Source organism: Notamacropus eugenii, chromosome 2, assembly GCF_028372415.1.
Source record: "Notamacropus eugenii isolate mMacEug1 chromosome 2, mMacEug1.pri_v2, whole genome shotgun sequence".
Lineage (NCBI taxonomy): Eukaryota > Metazoa > Chordata > Mammalia > Diprotodontia > Macropodidae > Notamacropus > Notamacropus eugenii.
The window spans coordinates 416926103-416952562 of NC_092873.1; the positions used below are offsets into that span (position 1 = coordinate 416926103).

At 37.9% G+C, this 26460-nt stretch overlaps 2 protein-coding genes across 6 annotated transcripts in view; both read left to right on the plus strand.

Moving 5' to 3' along the window:
* Positions 1–10736, plus strand: part of BPNT1 (3'(2'), 5'-bisphosphate nucleotidase 1) — a 42344-nt gene extending 31608 nt beyond the window's left edge. For all 5 annotated transcript variants that reach the window (XM_072647806.1, XM_072647807.1, XM_072647805.1 and 2 more), the window contains one exon: positions 10070–10736. In XM_072647806.1, coding sequence (XP_072503907.1) covers positions 10070–10218 — 149 coding nt within the window. In that variant the 3' untranslated portion in view covers positions 10219–10736. The remainder of the gene's footprint in view (positions 1–10069) is intronic.
* A 2134-nt stretch (positions 10737–12870) lies between these two features.
* The window catches only part of EPRS1 (glutamyl-prolyl-tRNA synthetase 1), a 69541-nt gene continuing 55951 nt past the window's right edge, over positions 12871–26460 (plus strand). Inside the window, exons 1-7 of the mRNA XM_072647800.1 lie at positions 12871–13181; positions 13740–13829; positions 18143–18227; positions 22768–22867; positions 23889–24045; positions 25812–25951; positions 26149–26243. Coding sequence (XP_072503901.1) covers positions 13784–13829; positions 18143–18227; positions 22768–22867; positions 23889–24045; positions 25812–25951; positions 26149–26243 — 623 coding nt within the window. The 5' untranslated portion in view covers positions 12871–13181; positions 13740–13783. The remainder of the gene's footprint in view (positions 13182–13739; positions 13830–18142; positions 18228–22767; positions 22868–23888; positions 24046–25811; positions 25952–26148; positions 26244–26460) is intronic.

The following is a 26460-nucleotide window of genomic DNA, read 5'->3' on the forward strand; positions in this document are numbered from 1 at the left end:
CTAGAAGTGTCTCTGAAAACAGCTGCATAAAACCCTGAAGCTTGGGACAGTAAGCCCTCCACCCTGGAAGCAGAGCCCTACCTTAACAGAGAGTTAAAAAGTCAATAGGTTGGAAAACTGAGCAAACAACAGAAAAAAACCCCAAAAACCTCAGACTATAAAATCTTACTTTGGTGACAAGGAAGATCAAAACATAGGCTCAAAAGAAACCACAGAGTCAAAGGTCCTACATCCATAGCCTCTAAGAAAAATGTCACTTGGTTTCAGGCCATGCATGGAAGAGCTCAAAAAGTTTTTTTAAAATTAAGAGTAGAGGAAAAATCGGAAAGACAAATGAAAGTGATGCAAGAAAATCATGAAAAACGAGTCAACAGTTTGGTAAAGCAGACTCCCAAAAATACTGAAGAAAATAACACCTTAAAAAATAAACTAGACCAAATGGCAAAAGAGGTCCAAAAAGCCAATGAGGAGAAAAATGCCTTAAAAAGCAAAATTGGCCAAATGGAAAAGGAGGGTCCAAAAGCTCACTGAAAAAAATAATTCCTTCAAAATTAGAATGGAGCAAATGGAAGCTAATGACTCTATGAGAAATCAAGAAATTATAAAACAAAACCAAAAGAATGAAAAAATGTGAAATATCATTAAAAGTAGATACAGTAGAGAGAATTTTAAAATTATTGACCATGATCAAAAAAAGAGCCTAGATATCATTTTTTGGGGGGCAGGAGAGAGCCAATAACATTTTATTGATGCCACAGATAGTAAATAATTACTCAGTTATGTTACAAATCTCTTCTTTTTTTATTTACTCTTTTTTTATTTAATTAATTTGTTTTCAACAATCACTTCCATAAGTTTTAAATTTTCTCCCCCTTCCTCCCTGAGATGTTATGCAATCTTATACAGGTTCTGCACATACATTCTTATTAAACACATTTGCACATTAATCATGTTGCATAGAAGAATTAAAACAAGTGGGAGAAACCATGAAAAAAACCAAAACAAAATATAACACAAGAGAAATAGACTGCTTCAATCTGCATTCTGCATTCCATAGTTCTTTCTCAGGGTGTGGATGGCATTTTGCCTCAAGAGTCTTTTGATAATGTTTTAGATAGTTGCATTGCTATGAAGAAACAGTCCTCGTACACTGTGGCTGTTACTATATATATAATGTTCTCCTAGTTTGGCTCATTTCACTCAGCATCAGTTCACATAAGTCTTTCCAGGTTTTTCTGAAGTCTGCCTGTTTGTCATTTCTTTTTTTTAATGTTTATTAACTTATTTTTAGTTTTCAACATTCATTTCCACAAAATTTTGAGTTCTAATTTTCTCCCTGTCTCTCCACTCCCCCAACCCCATAACGTATTGCATTCTGATTACCCTTTCCCTCAAAAAGCCCTCCCTTCTATCACATCTTTCCCTTCCCTTTCCCCTTCTTCTCTCTTTTCTAGTAGGGCAAGATAGGTTTCTATACCCTATTGCCTGTATTTCTTATTTCCCAGTTGTACGCAAAAACAATTCTCAACGTTCATTCCTAATACTTTGAATTCCAACTTCTCTCCCTTCCTCCCTCCCCACTGATCACCACTGAAAAGGCAGGCAAGTCAATATAGGCTGTATAAGTGTAGTTTTGCAAAAGACTTCCATAATAGTCATGTTGTGTAGGACTATCTATATTTCCTTCCATCCTATCCTGGCCGCCATTTATTCCATTTTCTTTTTTGACCTTGTCCCTTCCCAAAAGCGTTTACTTCTGATTACGCCGTTCTCCCATTTGCTGTCCCTTGTATCATCCTCCTCACCCCACTTGTCCCCTTCTCCCTTACCCTTCTGTAGTGCAAGATATACTTTCATACCAAACTGAGTGAGCATGTAATTCCCTCAAGCCAAATGTGAAGAGAGTAAGTTTCCCTTTTCCCCTCTCACATACTCCCTTATCTCCTCCACTGAAGAAACTTTTTCTTGCCTCTTTGTTGCATGATAATTTACCCCATTCCATTTCTCCCTTTCTCCTCCCAATATATTCCTCTCTCACTCCTCATTTTTATTTTATTTTTTTAGATATCATCCCTTCTTATTCAACTCACCCTGTGGGTGTGTGTGTGTGTGTGTGTGTGTGTGTGTGTGTGTGTGTGTGTGCGTGCGTGCATGTGTATAAACCCTCCAACTACCCAAATACTGAGAAAAGTCACACGAGTTACAAATGGTATCTTTCCATGTAGGAATGTAAGCATTTCAACTTCAGAAAGTCCTTTATGTTATCTCTTTCCTGTTTACCTTTTCATGCTTCTCTTGATTCTTGTGTTTGAAAGTCAGATTTTCTATTCAGTTCTGTTTTTTTCATCAAGAATGCTTGAAAGTCCTCTGTATCATTGAATGACCATTTTTTTCCCCTGAAGTACTATACTCAGTTTTGCTAGGTAGGTGATTCTTGGTTTTAATCCCAGTTCCTTTGACTTCTGGAATATCATATTCCAAGCCCTTAATGTAGAAGCTGCCAGATCCTGTGTTATCCTGATTGTATTTCTACAATACTCAAACTCTTTCTGGCTGCTTGCAATATTTTCTCCTTGACCTAGGAACTTTGGAATTTGGCTACAATATTCCTAGGAGTTTCTCTTTTTGAATCTCTTTCAGGAGGTGATCTGTGGATTCTTTCAATATTTATTTTGCCCTCTGGTTCTAGAATATCAGGGCAGTTTTCCTTGATAATTTCATGAAAGATGATGTCTAGGTTCTTTTTTTTTATCATGACTTTCAGGTAGTCCCATGATTTTTAAATCGTCTCTCCTGGATCTATTTTCCAGGTCAGTTGTTTTTCCAATGAGATATTTCACATTATCTTCTATTTTTTCATTCTTTTGGTTTGGTTTTGTAATTTCTTGGTTTCTCATAAAGTCATTAGCCTCCATCTGTTCCATTCTAATTTTTAAAGAACTATTTTCTTCAATGAACTTTTGAACCTCCTTTTCCATTTGGCTAATTCCACTTTTTAAAGCATTCTTCCCCTCATTGGCTTTTTGGACCTCTTTCACCAATTAAGTTAGCCTATTTTTAAAGGTGTTATTTACTTCAGCATTTTTTGGGTCTCCTTTAGTAAGCTGTTGACTTGCTTTTCATGGATTTCTTGCATCTCTCTTATTTCTCTTCCCAATTTTTCCTCCACCTCTCCTACTTGATTTTCAAAATCCTTTTCGAGCTCTTTCATGGTTTGAGACCATTGCATATTTATTTTGGAGGTTTTGGATGCAGAAGCCTTGACTTCCTCTGACAGTGTGTATTGTTCTTCCTCGTCCAAAAGGATGGAAGGAGATGCCTGTTCACCAAGAAAGTAACCTTCTTTTAGTCTTATTTTTTCTCCCTTTTTTGGGCATTTTTCCAGTGAGTTACTGGATTGTTGAGTACTTTGTCAAGAAGAGGGTATATTCTGAGGACCTATATGTTCTTAGTTCCTCCAAGGTGGCACAGTCAAGGGAGAGGTGTTTACTCCTTTCCTGACCTGCATACTGGTCTGGGAGCAATCAAAAACTTTTCTGCCCAGAATCTGCAATTGAATTCCCTCTCCAGAGCCTCCACCAGCTCCATGGACAGTGCTCCTCCTCACCCCTGTTTGGAGCTCAGGGCTGAGATTCAGATCACCTGGTCAATTCCCCCAGGGTGCTTTAGGTGAAGGGCTCCCAAGGTGGCCACTCAGGGCTGAGATTCAGATCAGCTGCTCAATTCCCCCAGGGACTTTAGGCAGAGGGGTCCAGAAATGGATGCTGCCACTACAGTGGATGCTGCTGGCGGGCCAGATTGCATTCCCTTCTCACCCAGATGAAAAAGCTTTCTCCCTGACCTTTGAAACTGTCTGTTGTATTTGTGGGTTGAGCAATCTGGGAACTGCTGCTGCTGGTGGTGCCCTGAAACCTATTCTGTGTCCTGTCCCTGCTGCTCTGCACTAGTCTGTGCTCTGCATTGGTCTGTGCTCATGGCACTGGTCTGATCTGCGCTTGTTTTGCTGATCTGGTCTGCACTTGTCGTGCTGGTCTCTGTAATTTCTTATAGCACAATATGAACGTATTCCATTACATTCATATAACAACTTGTTCAGCCATTCCCCAATTAATGCGCATTCCCTCAAGTTCCAGTTCTTGACTACCACAGAAAGAGCTGCTATAAATATTTTTGTACATGTGGGACCTTTTCCCATTTTTATGATCTCTTTGGGATATAGTCCTAGAAGTGATATTGCTGGGTCAAAGTTTATGCACATTTTTATAACCCTTTGGGCATAGTTTCTTTTTGCTCTCCAGAATGGTTGGATCAGCTCACAGCTCCACCAAAAGTGAATTAGTGTTCCAACTCTCCTACATCTTCTCAAACATTTATCATCTACCTGTTTTGCTGGACATCATTTTTGAAAAAATTATTGAGGAAAACTGCCCCGATATTCTAGAACCAGAGGGTACAATAGACATTGAAAGAATCCACTGATCACCCAAAATGAAAACTCCCAGTAATATTAAAGCCAAGTTCTAGGGTTCTCAGTTCAAGGAGAAAATATTGCAAGCGACTAGAAAGAAACAGTTCAAGTGCTGTGGAAACACAACCAGGATAACACAATATTTAGCAGCTTCTACATTAAAGGATTGGAGGGCTTGGAATATGATACTGCAGAGGTCAAATAAGGTAGGATTACAACCAAGAATCACTTATCAGCAAAACTGAGTGTAATCCTTCAAGGGAAAAAAATAGGCATTCATTGAGATTAGAAAACTTGCGATGTAAAGACCAGAGCTAAATAGAAAATTTGACTTTCAAATACCAGACTTGAGAAGCATGAAAAGGTAAACAGGAAAGAGAAATCAGAAGGGACTTATTAAAGTTGAACTATTTACATTCATATTTGGGAAGATGATATTTGTAACTCATGAGACTTTTCTCATTATTAGAGTAGTTGAAGGAAATGTATATAGACAGAGGGCACAAGGTGAGTTGAATATGAAGAGATGATATCTAAAAAATAAATTAAGGGGTGAGAAAGAGGAATATACTGGGAGAAGGAGAAAGGGAGCGGTAGAATGGGATAAATTATCTCATAAAAGAGGCAAGAAAAAAGTATAGTGATGGGGAGGAGGGGGGAGGTGAAAGGTAATGAGTAAGTCTTACGCTCATCAGAGCTGGCTCAAAGTGGGAATAATATACACACTCAATTGGGTATGGAAATCTCTTACCCTGCAGGGAAGTAGGGGGAAAGTGATAAGTGGCAGGGGGTGGGGGAGTGTGATAAAAGGGAGGGCAAATTAGTGGAGGGGTAATCAGAATCAAATATGTTTGAGGAAGAACTAGGTGAAAGAAGAGAATAGAATAAATGGGGGCCAGGATAGGATGGAGGGAAATATAGTTGGTCTTGCACAACATGACTCTTAATAAAGTGTTTTGCATGACTGCACATGTGTATCCTATGTCTAATTGCTTGCTTCCTCAATGAGGGCAGGTGGAGAGGGAGGAGAGGTAAGAATTTGGAATTCAAAGTTTTTAAAACGAATGTTAAAAGTTGTTTTTACATGTGACTAGGGAAAAATTAAATACTAAATAAATACAAAAAAACCCCTCAATTAACAACTTTGGCAGAGTTGCAGGATATAAAATAAGCCCACACAAATAAAAAAACAAACAAGGAATACTTTTTGTTAAAGGGTTGGCTTCTGTCCTGAATCCTTTTGTTTAAGAAAAACTTGTTGGCCACCTTTCTAAGGGATGATGGGGAAGGATATCTAGTAAAAACTCTTAGACCAGAGAAATTATTATTTCTTAACGTTTTCAGTGTTACTAAAAAAATTTTTTAAAATATACTTCCTGATACTCTAATGTAGCTTCTTTTTGGATGATTATATACAAACAGAATTTTCAATTAAATTTTCCCTATTTCCCAAAAAAATGTATTTTGGTTAACCTGTGAATAAAAGTCTTTCCTGGTAAGTTAAATCCTCATCATCACTGTCATCAGTCAATTTAATCAGCAAGCATTTATTAAGCTCCAGTTATATGCTAAATGCTGTTCTAGGTTCTGGGAATTCAGAGAAAAAAAATGAGACCAATCTTACATTCTTTTTTTTTTTTAGATTTAAAGTTCTATGATTATTTTTACTTTTTTAGTTGGTATTTTATTTTCTCCCAGTTACACATAAAAACAAATTTTTTTAATTCATTTTTAAACCTTTGAGTTTCAAATTTTCTCCCTTTCTTTCTCCCAACCCCACCTCATTGAGAAGGCAAGCAATTTGATATAGATAATACTTGTGTAGTCATGCAAAACATTTCTATAATAGTCAGGTTATGAGAGAAAACATAGATAAAAATCTCTAGAAAAATAAAAAAATGTATGCTTCAATCTGTTTAGACACTATCAGTTCTTTCTCTAGGATTGGATAACATGTTTCATCATAAGTCTTTCAGAGTTGACTTGGATCATTGTATTGCTGACAACAGCTAAGTCATTCACAGTTGCTTATCTTAAAATATTGCTGTTACTTTGTACAAGTACATTTCACTTTGCTTCATGAAACTCATGCAAATCTCTCCAGGCTTTTCCAAGAGCATCCCATTCATCATTTCTCATAGCACAATTACCACAACACATTTTCCATAGCACATCATAATCCCATAACATAGCTTGTTCAGCCGTTCCCCTGTTGATGGACATCCCCCAATTTCCGACTCTTTACCCCTAGAAAAGAGCTGTTCTAGATATTTTTGTATATATAGGTGCTTTACTTTTTTTTTTATCTCTTTTGGGGTACAGACCTAGTAGTGGTAAAGCTAGGTCAAAGAATATTCATGGTTTCATAGGCCTTTGGGCATAGTTCTACACTGCTTTACAGAATGATTGAATCAGTTCACAACTCCCCTAATAGTGCATTAATGCCCCATTTTTTCCCACATCCCTTCTACTATTCGTTATTTCCTTTTCTGTTCTATTGGCCAATCTAATAGGTATGAGGTAGTACCTCAGAATTGTTTTAATTTGCATTTCTCCAGTCAGTGGTGAGTTAGAACATTTTTTCATATGGCTATAGATAGTTTTAATTACTTCATCTGAAAACTGTTTATACTTTTTGATCATTTATCAACTGGGGAATAGCTCTTATTTTTATAAATTTGACTCAGCTCAATGTATGTTTGAGAAATGAGGCCTTTATCAGAGAAACTTGTTTCAAAAATTTTTTTTCACAGTTACTATTGTTAACTATATTTCCCTCCATCCTATCCTCCTGTTTATTCTATTCTCAATTTCCTTTCACCCTATCCCTCCTGAAAAATGTTTTGCTTCTGACTACCCCCTCCTCCAATCTTCCCTCCCTTCTATCACCCCCACCTTTTTCTCTTATCCTCTTCCCCTCCTACTTTCCTATAGGGTAAGACAGATTTCTATACCCAGTTGAGTATGTATGTTATTCTCTGAGCCAATCCTGATGAGAGTAAGATTCACCCACTCCCCCTCACCTCCCTCTTCCCCTCCACTGTAAAAGCTTTTTCTTGCTTCTTTTTTTGTGAAATAATTTATCCCATTCTACTTCTCCCTTTCTTTTTCTCCTAGTACATTCCTCTCTCCACTTAATTTTATTTTTTTTAGCTATTATCTCTTCATATTTGACTCACTCCTGTGCCCTCTCTCTATGTATATTCCTTCTGTCTGCCCTAATAACGAGAGGGGCAGCTAGGTGGTGCAGTGAATAGAGCACCAGTGCAGGAGTCAAGAGGACCAAAGTTCAAATTTCACCTCAGACACTTGATACTCACTAGCTGTGTGACCTTGGGCAAGGCATTAACCCCAGTTGCCTCATCCTGGGTCATCTCCAGTCATCCTGATGAATATCTGGTCACTGGATTCAGATGGCTCTGGAGGAGAAGTAAGGCTGGTGACCTGCGCAGCCCTCCCTCACTCAGAACAAAGTCAAGTGCAAGTCATGTTATCATTTCTCTGATGGCATGGTCTTCTTCAGCAATGAATGCACACACACATAATAATGAGAAAGTTCTTATCATCTCCCTGTGTAGGAATGTAAACACTTTATCCTTATTAAGTCCATTATGATTTCTCTTTCTTGTTTACCTTTTTATGCTTCTCTTGAGTCTTGACTTTTATTGACATCTTTTGTTTTTACATCACCTACATTTCCTAATGTATTCATTCCCTCCCCTCCTCTCCCATAGAGCTGTTCCTCATAAAAAAATGTAAACAGTTCAACAAAATGAACCAGTACATTGAAAAGTCCTGACATTATACCTAGTGTTTCACACTTATTATCATGATATTTGATATATGTATATAATGTAGTGTAGTACATATATATAATACATCATTTTATGTATAAATTATATAAGTATTCTATCTCATGTCTGAAATGGGAAGGAAGATGTATGATTTCCCTCTTTTCAATATTCAGCTGATCGTGTCTACTAGGATTAAAACTTTTCTTCTTAGGATATGTTATCCTGGAATTTTTAAGCTCATATTTAAATTGACCTGGTAATCACAGGCTTAAATAAACAAAATAATCCTCAGAATTAGGGTTATGGGATTGGATTAGATTAATTTTAAAGTTAATTTCAACTTTAAAATTTTATGATACTTGTCTTTCATTCATTTGAAAACTAATACTTTAAGAGCTATAAATATAGCTCTCAAGCAAATTCAACTTTTCAGTCTTCTAATCATAATTTTTTTCTTTTTGTTCACTCTTTTATCCTGAGACTGCTCCTTTAGTTTTATGTTTCTTTCTATATTATACCTGGAAATAAGTGAAAATAATTGATGTGAGAGGGGGGGAAAAACTCCACTTTTTCTTTCTTTTTTTTTTTTATTCTTTTTTAATGTTTAACAATCACTGCCATACAATTGAGATTTTATCCCCCCCACACCTACCCCCCAGTACCCCCCTCCCTCCCCACGACTGCATACAATTCTGTATAGGTTCTACATATACTTTCCTATTGAGTATATTTTCACTATAGTCATGCTATGTAGTCAGACTAAAATAAATGAAAGAAATCATATAACAAATCAAAACATGATACACAAAAACGTACACATACACAAACATGATCTGCTACATTTTGCGAATGACTTCCATATTTCTTTCTCTGAGTGTGGAAGGCATTTTGCCTTAGAGAACCACCATTGGGATTTTTTTTTTTTTAAGAAGTTCTTGCGTTATTATGAAATTCCAAGTCTACCAGAAAAAACTCTCGCACACTGTGGTCATTGCTGTGTACAAAGTTCTCCTGGTTCTGCTCCTTTCACTCAGCATCAGGTCATATAAGTCCTTCCAGGCCTCTCTGAAGTCTTCTTGTTCATCATTTCTTATGGCACAATAGTACTCCATTACATTCATATACCATAATTTATTCAGCCATTCCCCAATTGATGGACATCCCCTTGACTTCCAGTTTTTGGCAACTACAAAGAGTGCTGCTATAAATATTTTTGTACATGTGGGACCCTTTCCCATTTTTATGATCTCATGGGGATACAGTCCTAGTAGCGCTATTGCTGGGTCAAAGGGTATGCACATTTTTGTAGCCCTTTGGGCATAGTTTCAAATTGCTCTCCAGAATGGTTGGATGCGCTCGCAGCTCCACCAACAATGAATTAGTGTTCCAACTCTCCCACATCCTCTCCAGCATTTATCATTTTCTTGTTCTGTCATGTTTGCCAATCTTATAGGTGTGATGTGGTACCTCAGAGTTGTTTTGATTTGCATCTCTCTAATCAATAGTGATTTAGAGCATTTTTTCATATGATTATAGATATCTTTAATTTCTTCCTCTGAAAATTGCCTGTTCATATCCTTTGACCATTTATCAATTGGGGAATGACTTGTATGATTATACATTTGAGTCAGTTCTCTGTATATTCTAGAAATGAGGCCTTTATCCCCGAGCTTAGCTGTAAAAATTCTTTCCCAATTTACTACATCCCTCCGGATTTTGGTTGCATTGGAAAACTCCACTTTTTCTAGCCTGAAATGTAAAGTCTCTTATGAGGGATACATATTGTATTCATATTTTTTACTTCCAGGCAAACTGACTGATATTCATGGAAATGCTCTTCAGTACCATAAGGAAGTAAAGCATATGAATTCTGCTGGTGTCCTTGCCACACTGAGGAATCATGACTATTATGCAAGCCGTGTTCCAGAGACTGTTAAGAAAGCACTTGTGCCATGAGGGACATACCTACTTACCAGTGAAAAAATTGAGACTTGATATTCAGGTTAATAAATTTTTAAAAATTATGAAAATAGATTTTTTTTGTTTTTATTATTATTGTTTAGTGATATTGTTTATACACTAAGAGCAGCATAAATAATTAATGAATTCTGGTAAATTGATAGTTCGAGTTTTTAAATATAGAACATCAACTGTAAACTGGTAAGCTAGATCTACAAAACAGCCAAATTAGGATCCTATTGATCGCACTTGATACCTGGTGACTCATGATATAGTTTTAGCCCACACTCTATAGGGATAAAATGAAAGGTTCAGTTTTGAGCCCTATCAGAATTCCTGTCAAATTTCTTTGTTGATTTAGGGCACAAAGCTTAGAGGCTATATCAATTTATTTTGTTAAGTGACTTTATCCTTTAAATTATTGTTTACCATTACTATTATAAAATGTTATTTTCTATGTTGGTGAAATAGCTTTATGAGAGATACTCTTTATAATAAAATTATACATTATTTAAGTTTTTGTAGTTTTGAACTTCTTCTACTTAAGTATTGTAAATGAACAATTTCTTTGTTCTGATTTCTTTGTAAAGCTTTCTAGGATTTCAAGTGTAATTTCAGTTCAGTAGATATTAACTGTCCACTATATATGTCTTGCATATGCAAGATACTATAATAGGTGCTGGGTATACAAAAACAAAAGTGAAACAGTGCTGGCCCTTCTAGAGGTTACATTCCTCTCTGTGACACAACATATGTATAGTTAAGTAAATACAGGATAATTTGAGTAGTTCAAGAATGCTAAACACTTAAAAGTGAGGGGAAGAGAGAAATCAGGAACAACTTTATAGGAGGTGGTATCTGAGCTGAGGCTTGAAAGAAGATAAGGATTCTAAGAAGCTAAAGAGGAGTCCCACCCTCTCCAGGCAGAAGCACTCTTGCAGAAAGATGGTAGTAATAAGAATAATAGCTAATGTTTACATAGCACTTTAAGATTTACAAAGGGCTTTATATTCTCTCATTTAATTCTCAACTCACTGTTCTGGTAGGTGATAATGATAAGGAATGCATGATGCTTGCCCTTTTTCCCTAAGTGATTCTGGGTGCCTTCTTGAGGGGGAGATGATGAGATTCAAATAGACTGATGAAATACCAAAACTAACTGGGCCCCTCTGCCCTGGGCTGAACAATGATTGAATAATAATGTTCCTAGGTAATGCTTTAAACTCTGAACTCCTGTCTCTGGTTACTTCATCTCCATGGCTATAGTAGCAGATTTTCCTCTATAAGAATCCCTCGCCTCTCCTGGCTAGGAGGTGTTTCCTTAACAGGGTGTCTCCGTGTAGATGGTATTTCCCCGAAGCAGCCATCTCCCTTGGGGGGCTGCCTCTGCTAAGGATGGTACTCCCACTTAAGCTGGGGTTTCCCTTAAGCGGCCTCTACCTTAAGGGGTGAAGGAGTCTGCTTGGTGTGTTGTTGTCCACAATAAATGCCTTTACTTGATTTGGAGCCAGCCTAAGTAAATTCATTTGAGACAGCCTCGCCATACACACCACACACACCAGCATTTTGGGGTGCCCCTGAACCTCAACAATAGTCTTCCCATTTTTGAGATGAGAAAACAGTAAGAGATATAGTCTCTTCTATGGGTCAGTCAATTAGCATTAAAGTCCTTATGAATTAAATGGATACAAAGGGATACAAAGAAAAGCAGAAAGAAATAACCTCTGCTCCCAAGGAGCTGACAACCATTGGGGTAATTCAGCAGGTACAAATAAGATGTATGGGATAACAGAGATAATAGGGAAGGCAATATCAAGAAGCATCAAGCACCTGCTATGTGTCAGGCACTATGCTAAGCACTGGGGATACAAAAAGAAGCAAAAGATAGTCCCTTACCTCAAGGAGTTTATAGTTAATGGGGAAGACAACATGCAAAAAAAATATGCAAAACATGCTGTGTACAGATTAAATTGGCATGCCATAGCATTAAAGAGGATTGAGAAAGACTTTTTATGAAAGGTAGGCCCTTTGCTGAGACTTGAAAGAAGTCAGGAAAGCTATAAGGCAGAAATGAGGAAGGAGAAAGTGAAGGCAGCGGGGACAGCCAGGGGAAACCTGAGTTGTGAAATGGAGTGTCTTGTCTGCCAAACAGCTAATGACACTGGATCACAGAGTAGGAGGGTAGAGGTAGGAAGGGCCCAGTTACAGAGGCCGTTATAAACCAAGCAGGATTCTATATTTGATTATGGAGACAGTAGGGAGCCACTGGAGCTGACTGAAAGGGGGAGAGGGGGAATAAGGTAATCAGACAAAATTTAGGAAGATCAGTTTAACAGCTGATTGGAGAGTGGCCCGGAGTAGGGAGGGTGGAATCAGAGACCAACCTGCACCGGGTTGTGGGGAGGAGAGCTGTTACCAAGGTTGGGGCAATCGATTGGATCCGGGCAGAGCTGATGAAGACTAAGGAGAGGAGGATGACTCCCAGCCTAGGGGAGGAGGAGACAAGCAAGCTTTGCCTGGAGAGGTCTTTGCTAAGAGCTGAGGAGCCAGGCGGCTGTGGCCGGAGGAAGGGGCTTGTCTTCCAGTTTGGCCTTGAAAGCACAGAAAGACGTGGTAGCAGGAGGGGATGGAAGGGTCAGGAGAAGAGGTAGTGCTGGCCTGAGCGTCAGGGAGACGAGTTCAAATTCGGCTTCTTCCTAGTTCTGCCCGACTTTTATTAGCGCTTGCTGTTGTGTTTGCCCTTCGTTCTGGAAGAAGACCCTGACGTCAAGAGGAGGACGTGACTTGCCCTTGACTTTGCTGGGAGTGAGGGAGGGCCCTGCGGGGCACCAGCCTCCCTTCTCCTCCTGAGCCATCTGGGTCCAGGGACCAGGTATTCACCAGGAGGACTGGAGATGGCCCAGGATGCACCGCGAGACCCCGGCCCTTTCAGGCTAAGACTTAAAGCTTTCTGACTTTGAGTGAGCTGCACCCATTCAATGAAAAGGCGTCTTTAAGTAGTTGCTCAAGGGATGGCCCCTTTAAGAAACATTAGCTGGGTGCCTGGGCAAGTCCCTAAACCTTGCCCTCTCCGGCTAAGCCCAATGAGCCTAACAATAATGATGGGTTTGTTTTCAGGATCAAACGAGTTAACCTGTTTCCTCAGGGGTAAAATGGTTACCGTGAGAGCACCTCGGTCCCAGGGAGGAGAAGGAGGAAGAGGAGGAGGGGGAAAGGAAGGAAGAGGGGGAGGGGCGGAGGGGGAGGAGGAGGGAGGGACGAGATCAAGGGCACGGGCCGAAGGAAGGGAAGGAACGCTAGGACGCGTCCCCCGCCGCCCTACGTGCCTCTTTTGGAGGCGGACGCTGCGGCAGAAGGTGTATGGGAAAGGTCCCGGAACTGCCCGAGGCCGTTTGGCAGCTGCACCGGAAGTTCCCAGGTTGGGGAGGAGAGTGTGGAGGGGAAACTGGGTGTGTCCGGCCGAGCTGGGAGGAGGGGCCTTGGCGGCGGCGGCGCCGACACGTCTCGTCTTCCTGCAGTCCACGCGTCCTTCTCTAGAGGCTTGCCGGACTGACGGACGAAGATGGCGGCGTTGAGTCTGACGGTGAACCCTCGAGACGCTCCCCTCGGTAAGCCTCCCACAGGCCTTGTCCCGCAGGCATCGGCCGGGACCCTGGGGCCGGCCTTGGAGCGCGGGTGCTTCCCGGCCCAGGGCCTGGAAATCCTCCCGAGATGCTTTTTCTTCTTAGCCCCTCCCCCTCTCCCCACGCCAGGCCCGGGCACCTGGCTTTTCCTCTGGGGGACCCCCGACGCCGTCCTCTGACCCAGGGAACACGTGGTTTGGCGCCTTTTCGCTCCTGGTTTCCTCGGGCTGCGATGCTGTTTAAGATGCCTCTGGCAAGCCCGGGAGCCGCTGCTCCGCCTCGGCTCGTGACATGACACGTTGTGGGCTTAAAGATCACTCGTGAGGGGCCTGGGCTCCGAGCGCTGGGGACAGAAAGAAAGGGAAAGACTTTGTTCTTAAACAGTCAGTCCGCGTTCTCCAGGACCCAGCAAGCATGGACGAGATACTTGGTGGTGGTCACAGAGGGAAGAGGCCGGCGTTCAGGGGAGTAGGGGAAGCTTATTAGAGAAGGTGGGGGCTTAGCTGGGACCTCGGGGAGCCCGGAGGCGGAGATGACGGGGGGGGGGGGGCTGGTGCCCTCCATAGTGATGGAGAGGGGGTGGGCGACGACCAGAGAACGAGGTCAGTGTTGAACATGTTGAGTTTAAGATGTTTGAGATGTAATATATATAATGACTGAGAATGTTTTGCGTGGAGGTGATGGTGGATTCTGTGGGAGCTGATGAAATCGCCTAGTGAAGTAGAGATTCCTCTGAAGAACCAGGAATGAGCAGTATCCCGAAAATATGGGTATAAAGGAGAGGAAGGGGATGGCTTGAGAGAGGTCAAGAAAAGACAGGATTTAGCCATTAAGAAATCACTGGCAACTTTGAAGAGAGCAGATCCAAAGCCAGAGTTCAGAGTTAAGAGAGAAGAGGGAAGTGGAGTCATGGACTAGAGAAGGAGGAGGATGGACTGATCAAGGGAGGGTTTTTTAAGGAGTCATGGGTGTGTTTGTAGGCAGTAGGGAAACAGCAGAGATTAAAGAATAACGAGAGATGAGTTAATAAAGGGAGCAGACTGCTGGAGCAGATGGAGAGGAATTCTCCGAGCTCCCCTTCCCCCCAACCCAGTACTGTATTGCCTGCTATTTGGACTCTATGCTGTACTGGCCCTGGGAAATGGGATCAAGGTAAGTGAACGCTCAGCATTACCTTTTGGTTGTCTGATGACAGATTTGTTGCAAGTGATGGGTACCTAGAACAGAGGTATGTTGCAGCACATACATTTGCTTCACTGTTTGTCTTGCAGAAGTAGTAAGGTTCTGACCTGTCATCTCCTTGTTTAGTTATCAGTTTGTACCAAGTTCAGGGTTGTATTTCAGACCTGGATAACAAACTTTTAGAAATTAACACAAATGAGAGTTAAGATTTTTACAAAAAATTGTATCAAAACAGTACTGTAATTTTTCTGAGCCTGCCATGTTGCCCCTCCTCCCCCTTCTAAATTTTGGAGTTGGTAGGCTGGTAAGATATACATATTATTTCAAATCAGTTTTGATGTTGTTAACTCTTACTAGGGCTTTTAAATCTTTTAGAACAAAGATGTTATTAATCTCATGTGGAAGTAATAATGGTATTTTGAATAGTACCAATAAAATACAAACTTGAGTTAAATAAATTATTCTCTTGAAAAAATAGGATATTAAATGATGAGCAAGGTAACATCCTTACCCTCAAATTTCAGTTCCATTTTTAGCCATTTTTGTTCTCTTTGGGCAGAAATGCCAATGGATTTTTTGTTGCCTGACTTTTTGGATTTTTCATTTATTATTATTCGTATTCTCACTTTTTCCATTGCTTTAATTGATTACAGCTATTTAAGTCAAGGAAATTTTGCATTTGTTTTATCTATTGTCCAATAATTGTTTTTAAAAGGTGGAAATATAGATTGAACTATTTCGCTTTTCATTTTTTCACAGTCCTGACTTTGCTCTATGCTTGATTATACAGGATACTTGGATATTAATTTAATATGAGGTATTACTGGACTAGCATTTGAGAATACCTCAGTGAGAATGAACTATCTTAGATGTAATTTGAGGAAAAAAAAAGAAGTTTCAAATCTCCTCTGAAATTAGGTATTTTGGAGACTACAAGTAGTAGACAGCATTAAAAATTGACTTTATTTAGTCAAACATCTGAACACGTTCTCTTTAAATGATTCAGTGATTATTCTTACAGCTGCAGTGTCTGACTAATAGTGCAGACTATTAAAAGTAACATGATGGTATACATTTTAATGTTTCATATACCCTTGCAAATTAAATGCTTTTGTCTCCCTTACAAGTACTTCATAAGTTCCTTGTGCATAGGAATTCAGCAGATATTTGTTTAATGGAAAGATTCTATACTTAGAGTTGTCAGCATACTAAGATTTGATTAGAAGGGACCTAAGTATAAAAGGAAAGATTGAGCTTTCAGGTCATTGTGACTCTAAATCGTGTTATCTGTGTCTTACCATATTTCATTGTATTCTTGTCATTTCTTGTGATATAATGTTCATTACATTCACATACCATTTTCTAGTTGTTGGACATATTTCTAGATGCATCTTTTCCAGATGTTGTTGTGGATATTGTGGATATCTTTGCATAGCCACATCTTTTTTGCCTGCCAATAACAGCCTTAAGGTATGAACCTAGTCATGTGATCACCAGCTCAAGGTGAAATAAGTTTAATAGCTTTTATCGTATAATACCTTGCTGCTTTACAGAAAGATTGAATTTCACAGCTGTTCTACTGGTAATATACTGTTCCTTTCTCCATGACCTAGCCAGCATTGAATTTTGTTATTTTAAAGTTTTTATTAGTTCAGCATATCTTTCAGAGTTGGCAAACTGGATAAAGTAATAGGCCTGGAGTTAGGAAGATCTGAGTTCAAAAAATCCAGCCTCTGATGGGTACTGGATGTGTGACCCTGGATAAGTCACTTAGCATTTGTTTGCCTCAGTTTCCTGAACCAACCTCCCTCCCTCCCTCCCAAGGTTGTTGATAAAATGAGATAATATTCATAAAGTGCCTGATGTGTAGTAGGCATTATAGGAATATTAGCCATTATATTATTATTGAAATTAGAAGGTACATTGTTCAGATTTTCTAAATTATTAAAACTACAGTAAAAACTATTTAGCTTTTAAGTGTTGATTTGCATTTCTTTGATTATTAGAAATTTTAAATATTTCTCATATGACTTGATACTTTGTGCTTCTCTTGTGAATTAATGGCCTTTGAGTGTCAGAGATGAATAAGCAATAAAGGACCTCTCTCAGAGTCAGAAAGACTTGGCTTCAAGTTTCCCTTCTGATAAATGCTGACTGTGTAACCCTAGAATATTCACTCCTTCGGTGACCCAGGAAATTCTCTAAGATTATAAATTGTAGAATATTTACAGATCTGCATTAGTGGTGGGACATTCTCTATACCTAGGAAATCGCAAAGATTTGAAGAAAAAACCAAATGCTTTGATCACTTCTCTATTGACTAGTTTTGATCACTTACCTAATTGGGGTTCACACCTCTTTCCAGAATCCCATCCTTAAGACAGTCCACTGATTTATCTGCCTTTGAATACATATTGGATCATGTATTTTATGAGTATTAGTCAGTATAGATTCTACTGTCTTTTAAAATGGTTTTACTTAAGTATTTAGAGTCATAGATTTTAAAGATTAAAAGGAACTTCAAAGTCACATAGACGTAGCCTCTCATTTAACATTTGGGGAAATTAAGGCCCACAGTCATTGAAGTAGTAAGTGACAAAGCCAGGATTTGAACCTAAATCCTCTGACCTGGAATCTAGCACTTCCCACTGTGCCACATTGTTTTCCTGTACGTGCTATACCAAACATTATCTCAATTTTTAATAGCACAGAGATGATATCCAAGTCTTCCATTTCTAAATTTACTGATTCTAGGGGAAGTTAGGTCTATGAGAACTCGAGTTATTTTTTCTAAGGAGTAGTTGACTACAGTATCCAATTTAAGAGTAAGTCACTGTGTTTCATGATGTTCTATGCCATCCTTGCCTCCTAGAGGAAAAAAAGTTAACTTTAATACTATGTATCTACCTGGGAACAAGTGGTCCTGGCTGAACTGATGCTGTATCCTGTTATTTATCTTTCCTTTAAGACAAAAGACTGTTTTGTATAACTTCTTTTTAAAGAATTCCATTTGCCAGATATATTTGTTTAGAGAACCTTTCAGTCTTGACAATTTGATCATTCAGGCTACAAATGTGATCTAATATAAAAAGACTCTAAATTTTCTTCCATTACAGGAGCTTTGTTGACAGTAGAACATATTAAAGATAATGTCAACATTTCAGTTGAAGAAGGAAAAGAGAACATCCTTCGAGTTTCTGAGTAAGTGGTTTCACATTTCTGTCCTTATTGATTAAATTGGTGATTTTTAAAGGCTAACAGTAGAATTGGGTGTTTTTGCATGCCTATTCCATGATTATTAGAGGGGGAATACAATTATAATTAAAATAACAAGTGGAAATATATTGAGATATTATACCCCAATTTCCCCTTTTGAATATTCTCTTAAAATCATGCAACTCATTTCTTCACTGCCCCATTTAATTGTAGTATATGACTCTTAATGACTCAAGCTCATATATTCAGCATAATATAATGAGGTGTATTTTCTCATCATCTCTATGAAGATGTTTTATTATTTATTATGAATTTTAGATAAGATTTGGTGTCTTTAATTTGGAGATCACAACATCTAAAAGTTACATATGTATATACACTGCTTTGTTATATACAGAATCAGTTGGCATGATTTCTGCCTTCTCAGAGCTTATAATTTATGCCAAGTCATGCATATAGAGAGATTGAGGATATAAAAACAGATGCAAAACAAATATGTAAATCGTATGCACTTTTTTGACCTTTATAATTAAGCAGTACAGACTCTCCAAAAGATCCATAATATAGACTTTCAGGAAATTGTGACTTGTGAGCTCCATAGTATTCTTGTTTGCATGTTTCTCTTATGAATAATTTAGTTTTCAAGACATTTTACACTGGTCCCTTCTTTAAATCAGCTGTTGATTTTTGTTGTTGCTTTGTAGAAGTTTTAAAATAATCTTAAATCTTTCAGTGCTGTTAGAATGCTTATACTGTATTTATACTAGTAAAAAGCTTAGGGTTCAGTTGCCTTAAGGCTAATTATGTGCATCCATACTTATAAAACTCAATCAAAGGTTCTTATCTCCTAACTTCTGGGATCCCATGAACTCACATCTACAGCTGCTTTTGTTTTTTTTCTGTCAAGTATCATTTAGTTTTAAATTTTATGATTTTTATGATTATCATATAAATCATTGACACTATGATTAATTGTAGATTATTACTTTGATCCTATGTTACTTTAAAATTTGCAGTGTACCTTGCATATTTTTTCTGATTTGAGGCCTGTGAGATAGATATTGCTGGTATTATTTTTTCCATATAAAGGTGAAGAAAATGAGTCCATAAGAAGTCGAAACTTACTTACATAACTTGTGACTGTCTTGGGGAATTTTAATCCAGGTCTTTCTGACTCCCAAGTCAAGCATTCCCTCCACCATTTTTTGACTTATTGACCTTCAGCAAACTTCCCAGTGGGGAAAACTGTTCTAAATCACTTTATGAGGATAGAGATGGCTGCTGACAAGTAGCTTTATAATGGAAAGGGAGCACATTATGTTGACATTCAACACCGTTCTGTTATATAATAGCTACATAAAATTGATTTCTTGTAAGAGTAGTACATTTTAAAATGGGAAATGAAATTTAAGAAACATCAACCAAGTTTCCCAACTGATGGCTTGGGGTAAATGGATTCCATAATACCAAAAAGCTTAACTGATATATTTAGGTACTAGCTGCAAAATCATTTGGGGTATTTCAGATTTGATGGTCCTGCAGTTGTTGGTTAAAATAGTTCATCAATTCACTTTGAAGAGTAGGCTTTTGAATCTGTTTTCTTTGGAATCATTTCATGTATGAATTGCTCTTAAAGTTTGGCAAACCTTTTCAGAGGGTTTTGAGACTGCAAACGTATATTTTAATCTTGCAGTTCAGGAATTCTGATGGAAACCACAGTACATATACTTTATATTTACATGTTGTTTTAAGATTTCAAAGTCCTTAAGTCAGGCTGTAAATTATAACCTATCAGGGATTTATGCTGGGTAGACTCTTGCAAGATACTCTTTGTTCATTTGTCATATGTATGAATTATTAGTTTGCTATTGTCTCTAAAAATAATCACTTTAACCTAGATGTTAGATAGTTTTAAAATTTTTATTTTGACACAAGATAATCCTAGCAAATTTCTTCATGAAAGATATTTCTGGTAAAAACAAAGTATTGATTATGTATAAGAAAATGTTATTTCCTTTAACTTTGATAAAAATTGTTTCATAAGAAATGATGAGCAGGCAGATTTCAGAAAAACCTGGAAAGACATATTTGAACTGATGCTGAGTGAACTGAGCAGAGCCAGGAGAACAGTGTACAGAGTAGCAGTGGCATTGTACTATGAGCAACCTTGATGGACTTAGCTCTTCTCAGCAACACAAAGTTCTAAGACAGTTCCAAAAGACTCATGCTGAAAAATGCTTTCCATATCCAGAGAAAGAACAATGGAGTCTGAATGCAGATTGAAGGATACTTATTTTCTTTTTTTATTTATTTTTTTCTTTCTCATGGTTTGTTTTCCCCTTTTATTCTAATTCATCTTTCACAACATGACTAATGTGGATATATGTTTAATATGATTCTACCTATCCAGCCTATTGATATCAGATTGCATGCCTTCTTGGAGAGAGGGGTGAAGGGAGTGGGAATTTAGAACTCAAAATCTTATAAAAATGAATGTTGAAAATTAAAAATTAATTAATTAAAAGAAAATGATAAGTTCTAGAACAGGTAGGCAAACTATGGCCAGAGACCCAACTGAAAAGCCCAGTAATTTGCTAACCCTTGAAATTCTGTCAGAAATCATTGACCTGTATTTTGAAGTTTCTTCCATTCTTACCATTAAAAAAAATCAGGACAAATACCTGTCAGCAGGACAGGGACATTTCTCTTTTTTCCCATGATTTCTCAAAGACAATAAATCTCTTATTCAAAATAAACAGAAGCGGGACTGCTCTGCTACTTTCACTAATATTTCCTGGATTAGAATACTGACCATATCAATTCAGGTCATCTGGCTGTTATGATGATAGAATGTTTTACCTAGAGTCAGGAAGACCTGACTTTAAATCTCAGGCACTTTAATTCTCAGGCACTTACAAGCTGTTTGATTTTAGGCAAACCACTTAACCTCAATTTTCTTAAGTGTAAAATGGGAATAATAGTAGCACTTACCTCCTAGGGTTGTTGCAGTGATCAAGTAAGCTATTATTTGTAAAACTATGTAATTGTTAACTATTACTGTTACCTTTACACTGGCATTTTCCCTTCAGTCTCCAGTTTTTGAGGGTTGTGTAGAGCAGAGGTATCAAACTCGCTGCAAGTGAACTGTAAAACTTGAGCTGATGTGGTTGTTGTTGAGTCATTTTGCAGTCATGTCTGACTCCTTGTGACCCCTTTTTGTGTTTTCTGGCAAAGCTACAGGAGTGATTTGCCATTTCCTTCTCTACAGAGAAGGAAACTGAGGCCAAAAGGCTTAAGTAGCTTGACCAGAATCACATAGCTCGTTAAGAGTTTGAGACTGGATTTGAACTCAGAGAGAGGAGTCTTCCTGACTCCAGGCCTGTCACTTTATCCACTGCACCATCTAGCTGCCCCAAATTAGAGCTGAGCCATATTAGAATGTAATTGTGAAAAAGCAAAATAAATAAAAATAGAATATAACAGAGATAATGCTGATTTGTGGTTTCCTAAGACATTATGCAGCCTAAGGGGATCACTTTCTATTTGAGTTTGGTACCATTGGTCTTTGTGGCACGGAGAGGATAAATCACTTGCCCAGTGTCTCACAACTGCTACATATGTCAGAGGTGGGGCTTGAATTCCTCCCTGTTTTTATTGAGGCTGATCCCTATCCATTGTGTGTGACACATTGCCTTTCATAATCAATACAGACACACCTATACTTTCCAATGCATATTTATATAAAAATTAGTCTCCCAGATATTGAAAGCTTGTTATTTTCATGATTTATAGATATGGAGACACTTATGTAAGAGATTGGGTTAAATACCTGGAGTGAGTCAATACTGATGAGAATAAGGTTCATGGAATGTGCATTGCCCACCCTCCCATCTTCCCCTCCATTGTTATAGGTCTTTTATGCCTCTTCATGTGAAATAATTGACCCCATTTTTGACCAGGTAAAGAGACCATTCTTTCCCTCATTTCTTACCTAGCCTTAATCACTGAAAGGGCATTGCCTCAGTCGAACTGAGACCTGGGAAAGACCTTAGCTTATAAAGGCCAAGGTTTCCCACTGTATCCAGGCCATCTCCAGTCATCCTGATCTGTATCTTGCCACTGGATCCAGATGGCTCTGGAGGAGAGAGTGAGGCTGGTGACCTTGCACAGCCCTCCCTCACTTAAATCCAATTTATTTGCAAGCCATAGCATCACCTTCCTGATGTCATGGTCCTCTCTGAGAATGAATAAACAATCATCTGTGAGGAGTCACCCATACAGTTACAGAAACAATCCTTAGATTACTGACTTTTTGTTTGGACAACTGAGGCACATTACAGAGACTTTTTAAATTTAGTTGAGTGTTTCAAAATTAAGTTGATACAGAACAGAGTGGGAGGTAGAAGATGAGGAAAACAATTCTACTAATTCAATTTCTTTTACTCATTATAGTTCACATAATAATTCTTCAGGTTGGCCATAGTCAAATGGTTGAAACAGCATTATTTTCCTACTTGTATTTTAGCGATGTTGCATTCACCGATGTGAATTCTATACTTCGCTATTTGGCTAGAGTTGCAACTTCAGCTGGGTTATATGGCTGTAACCTGATGGAGCACACTGAAGTAAGTCATCTGCAATCCTTTGTGATTTTTTTTGTTGTCTTGCATTTCCACTTATTTGAGGATTTCATTATTCCTGCTCTTGCTTGATGTTGCATTTTATAATTAGGATCTTAACACCTGGAATGCTGAAGTTGTAACTGTTTTCTTGTTTCCTCTTCTCCCTTCCCCCCTATATTGTTGTATTTATACTTGAATTTTCTTGTTTCCTTTCCCTATTATTTCTCACCATTTTTTCTAAAAAGTACATTTTGTTGATGCCTTTTGTCTTTGCATTGTAGTTGTTTTCTACTCACCCTTACAGATTTAACCTTTTTTTGCTGTAAAAAAAAGCACAAGCATTTAATACAAAGACCTGGTCTGAGAATATTTACAGTGTTTCTGTTCTAATAGTAGAGAGGTCAAGGAAAATTTGGAAGAACTGTGGGGAATAGGATAGAGTCTCAGAGAGGACTAAAAGGATTGTTTTGCTTCAGTGGAGATCCAATCTAAGTTAGATAAAGAATTTGGTATTAATTCAGCAATAATACTATAGATATTTTAGAATGCTATAGATATTGGGAAAGTCACTGACTCATTCTGCAGTTTCAGGAATTATTGATAAAGAGATTTTATGACTTGGATTTAATGGTTCCCTGATTATTTGTCTCTACTTTCCTCTCCCTATTTTTGCATTCCGTATAAATCATTGTAAGATCAGATCATTTTAAAGTCCTTTACATTTTCCTTATCTAAAATACAAAGATTCAGTTAAATTTGTGTAGGTTGAAATGTTTTGCAATGATAACTTTAGATATTTATGCTATTTGGAAGCAAGGAGAGGGAATCTTTCCATGATCGTTCTTGTAAAAGTAGTCGGATATTTAGTAAGAAACAGTAGTGTGATTTTCCTAGATAAAGAACATAAAGCTCACAAAATCTTGACTGTCCTGTTGCCTTTGTTAACTAGACCGTCTTTGTGAGGTTTAAACAAATGTTAAGTGTTGAAATGTGATTCAGTCTCATCTCTTTTCTCTTCTACCAGATTGACCATTGGTTGGAATTCAGTGCTACAAAATTATCTTCCTGTACACTGTTTACTACGGCAGTCAGTGAGCTCAATCATTGTCTGTCCCTGAGAACATACTTAGTTGGAAACTCATTGAGCTTAGCAGACCTGTGTGTTTGGGCCACGCTAAAAGGTATCTCTGGTCTTTTTTGAAAGCACTTCAAATGTGCAGTTACTATGTGCCATTAGTTAATCATTTCTTCCCAGATTTTTAGTTTCATTATCGCAGAGAAATTTCATGTAGGATCATTTTGGGTCCTATATGTAATTTCCATATTTGAGACAAGAATCCTACTCTATCATGTTTTTGTAGACTAGATTGCTTTGAAATGAAGACTGCATTGATATATATCATGAAAATATTTTGCTATTTTCCATATTAACATTCCAAGTTTATCTAGGCTGTCATTGTTTAATGAATCTGAAGCAATACTTTCATCAGATAAAGTTTTGTTTGATAAATTGAGTTTTTACAGATTGACTTTATAACATAGCATTATATTATTAAGAAAGTATATGCAGTCCTCACTTTATGAATGCCTGACTTTTACACATATGCACATGTATACGTGAGAAGACCCCACAATGCCACACCAAAACAGCTCTCCAAATAAGAACACTCTTATTCATTCTTAAAACTGTGGGGGCTATGTGTGTGTGTGTTTTGCTTCCAGCTGTTGTTATCTAGATACTCCCCTTATTCTCCTCCCCCTGCTCTTCTTGCCCCTGGTAATTTTTCTCTACTCCCCACCTTCAAATCAACAAATAGAAGAGAAACAAAATGGTGAGTAGAGAAACTTCTCTTAATGGAGATGTTAATAGTGTAATCTCTCAGATTCAGACTAGTTTTTAATGTTCTTGACTATTTAGACATAAAGTGAAATCTCCAGATTCTTTTAATCTACCATGGAATGAATACATAGGTAGAAGGGAATGAGCTACTAGATAAAGAAAAGTATGAGGAAGAGGAAAGTGGCTTGAAGGTGACCTAGACTATACTGATAGAACACTGACTCTTACAAAGTACTTTCAAGAAGGAAAGCCTTTGAACATGGGCTCAAGGATAAGCCTAGGAATGAGTGAAGAGACTGATCTATATGTTGGTCATTGAATGTTTTTTACAACTCCTAGATGACTGTCTCCTAAGACATGGAAGGTTGACAGTCTGTATAGAGAAAACACCTTCACTGGCAGCATCATGGACCCATAAAATCTTAAAGAACAAATTTGCCTATGACTTGGACAAATGTGCCTTAGTGTGGCTAGGAGTACATCCAGCATGCCTCTGGGCATGGCATAGAAACATCTGACTAGAGTTATTCCTATCTGAGAAAATGGTTTGGAATTATTAGTCAACTGTTTAGAAAGACAATAAAGAATAGATATATTTAGTACAATCTTTTGGTATTTAGTTTTGACATCAATACTGATGAAATTTTATAGTCTTAAAAATTATAATCAGGAGCCAATCAGCAGGTTGTCCTTGAGTGCCTACTCTGTGCCAGGCACCAGAATTGAAAGAATGAAGTAAACTCTGTTTGCAAAGACCTTAGAGTCTGATGGAAGAGATAAGCAGAAGCTACCACCTTACCCTATTCTCAGAACTGTTATGGTTGAAGTGCTGGTTTGGTGTGACATTGCAGGGCTTTCATAGAATGGGCAAAAGTTAAGTTGGGCTAAATAAATGTTGCTGGACTCATACATAATTTTCCGGAGTCATGCATGTTTTATGGAGATAACAAAAATGTCACAATGTCTTAAATAGTCTAGAGCTTACAGTCCATTAGAGAAGTATTGTTTTCATTGATTTAGCTGCCTTAAATTGAGTCATTTTACAATTCAGTTTTTGAAATTGCAAGGTTAGTGAATTGTTTGTTTAAAATGTGTGTTTGTCAACAGGAAATAATAAATGGCAGGAACAGTTGAAAGACAATGTGGCGCCACTCCATGTGAAGCGCTGGTTTGGCTTTCTTGAAGCCCAACGTACATTTCAGTTGGTTGGTACCAAATGGAATATTGCTACACCCAAAACCAAAATGGTAAGCAGAATTATAGTTATTTGGTACTGCTTAAGAAAAAAAACATTATGAAGAACATTCAAGAAATGTTAAACAGAATTACTTTGTATTTGTTGCATATTTCCTTTACCTGGAAAATCTTGTAATTCTCAGACTTGGACAATTTATTAGTTAAGTGGACAAAACAGCTGGCTCTATAAGCATTTGTTTGTTTTAAGGCAACAGAAAAGAAACCAGATGTTGGAAAATTTATTGAACTTCCAGGTGCAGAGATGGGCAAGGTTGTGGTCAGATTCCCTCCTGAGGCCAGTGGGTAAGATGTCTTTTAGAATCATTTCTATGATTGAGATCTAATAAGTCTAATACAACTTTCAAAAAATTATCTATTCTAGTTCAGTGTGTATAATACATTATGTTTCTTAAATTAAGATATCCCAGAAGCATTATTAGTTGAGTTCATTTAAAAACTTTATGCCATTTTCATTTGGTTAAAGAAAAAAAGGGGGAACATTCAGGCACATTTTAAAAAT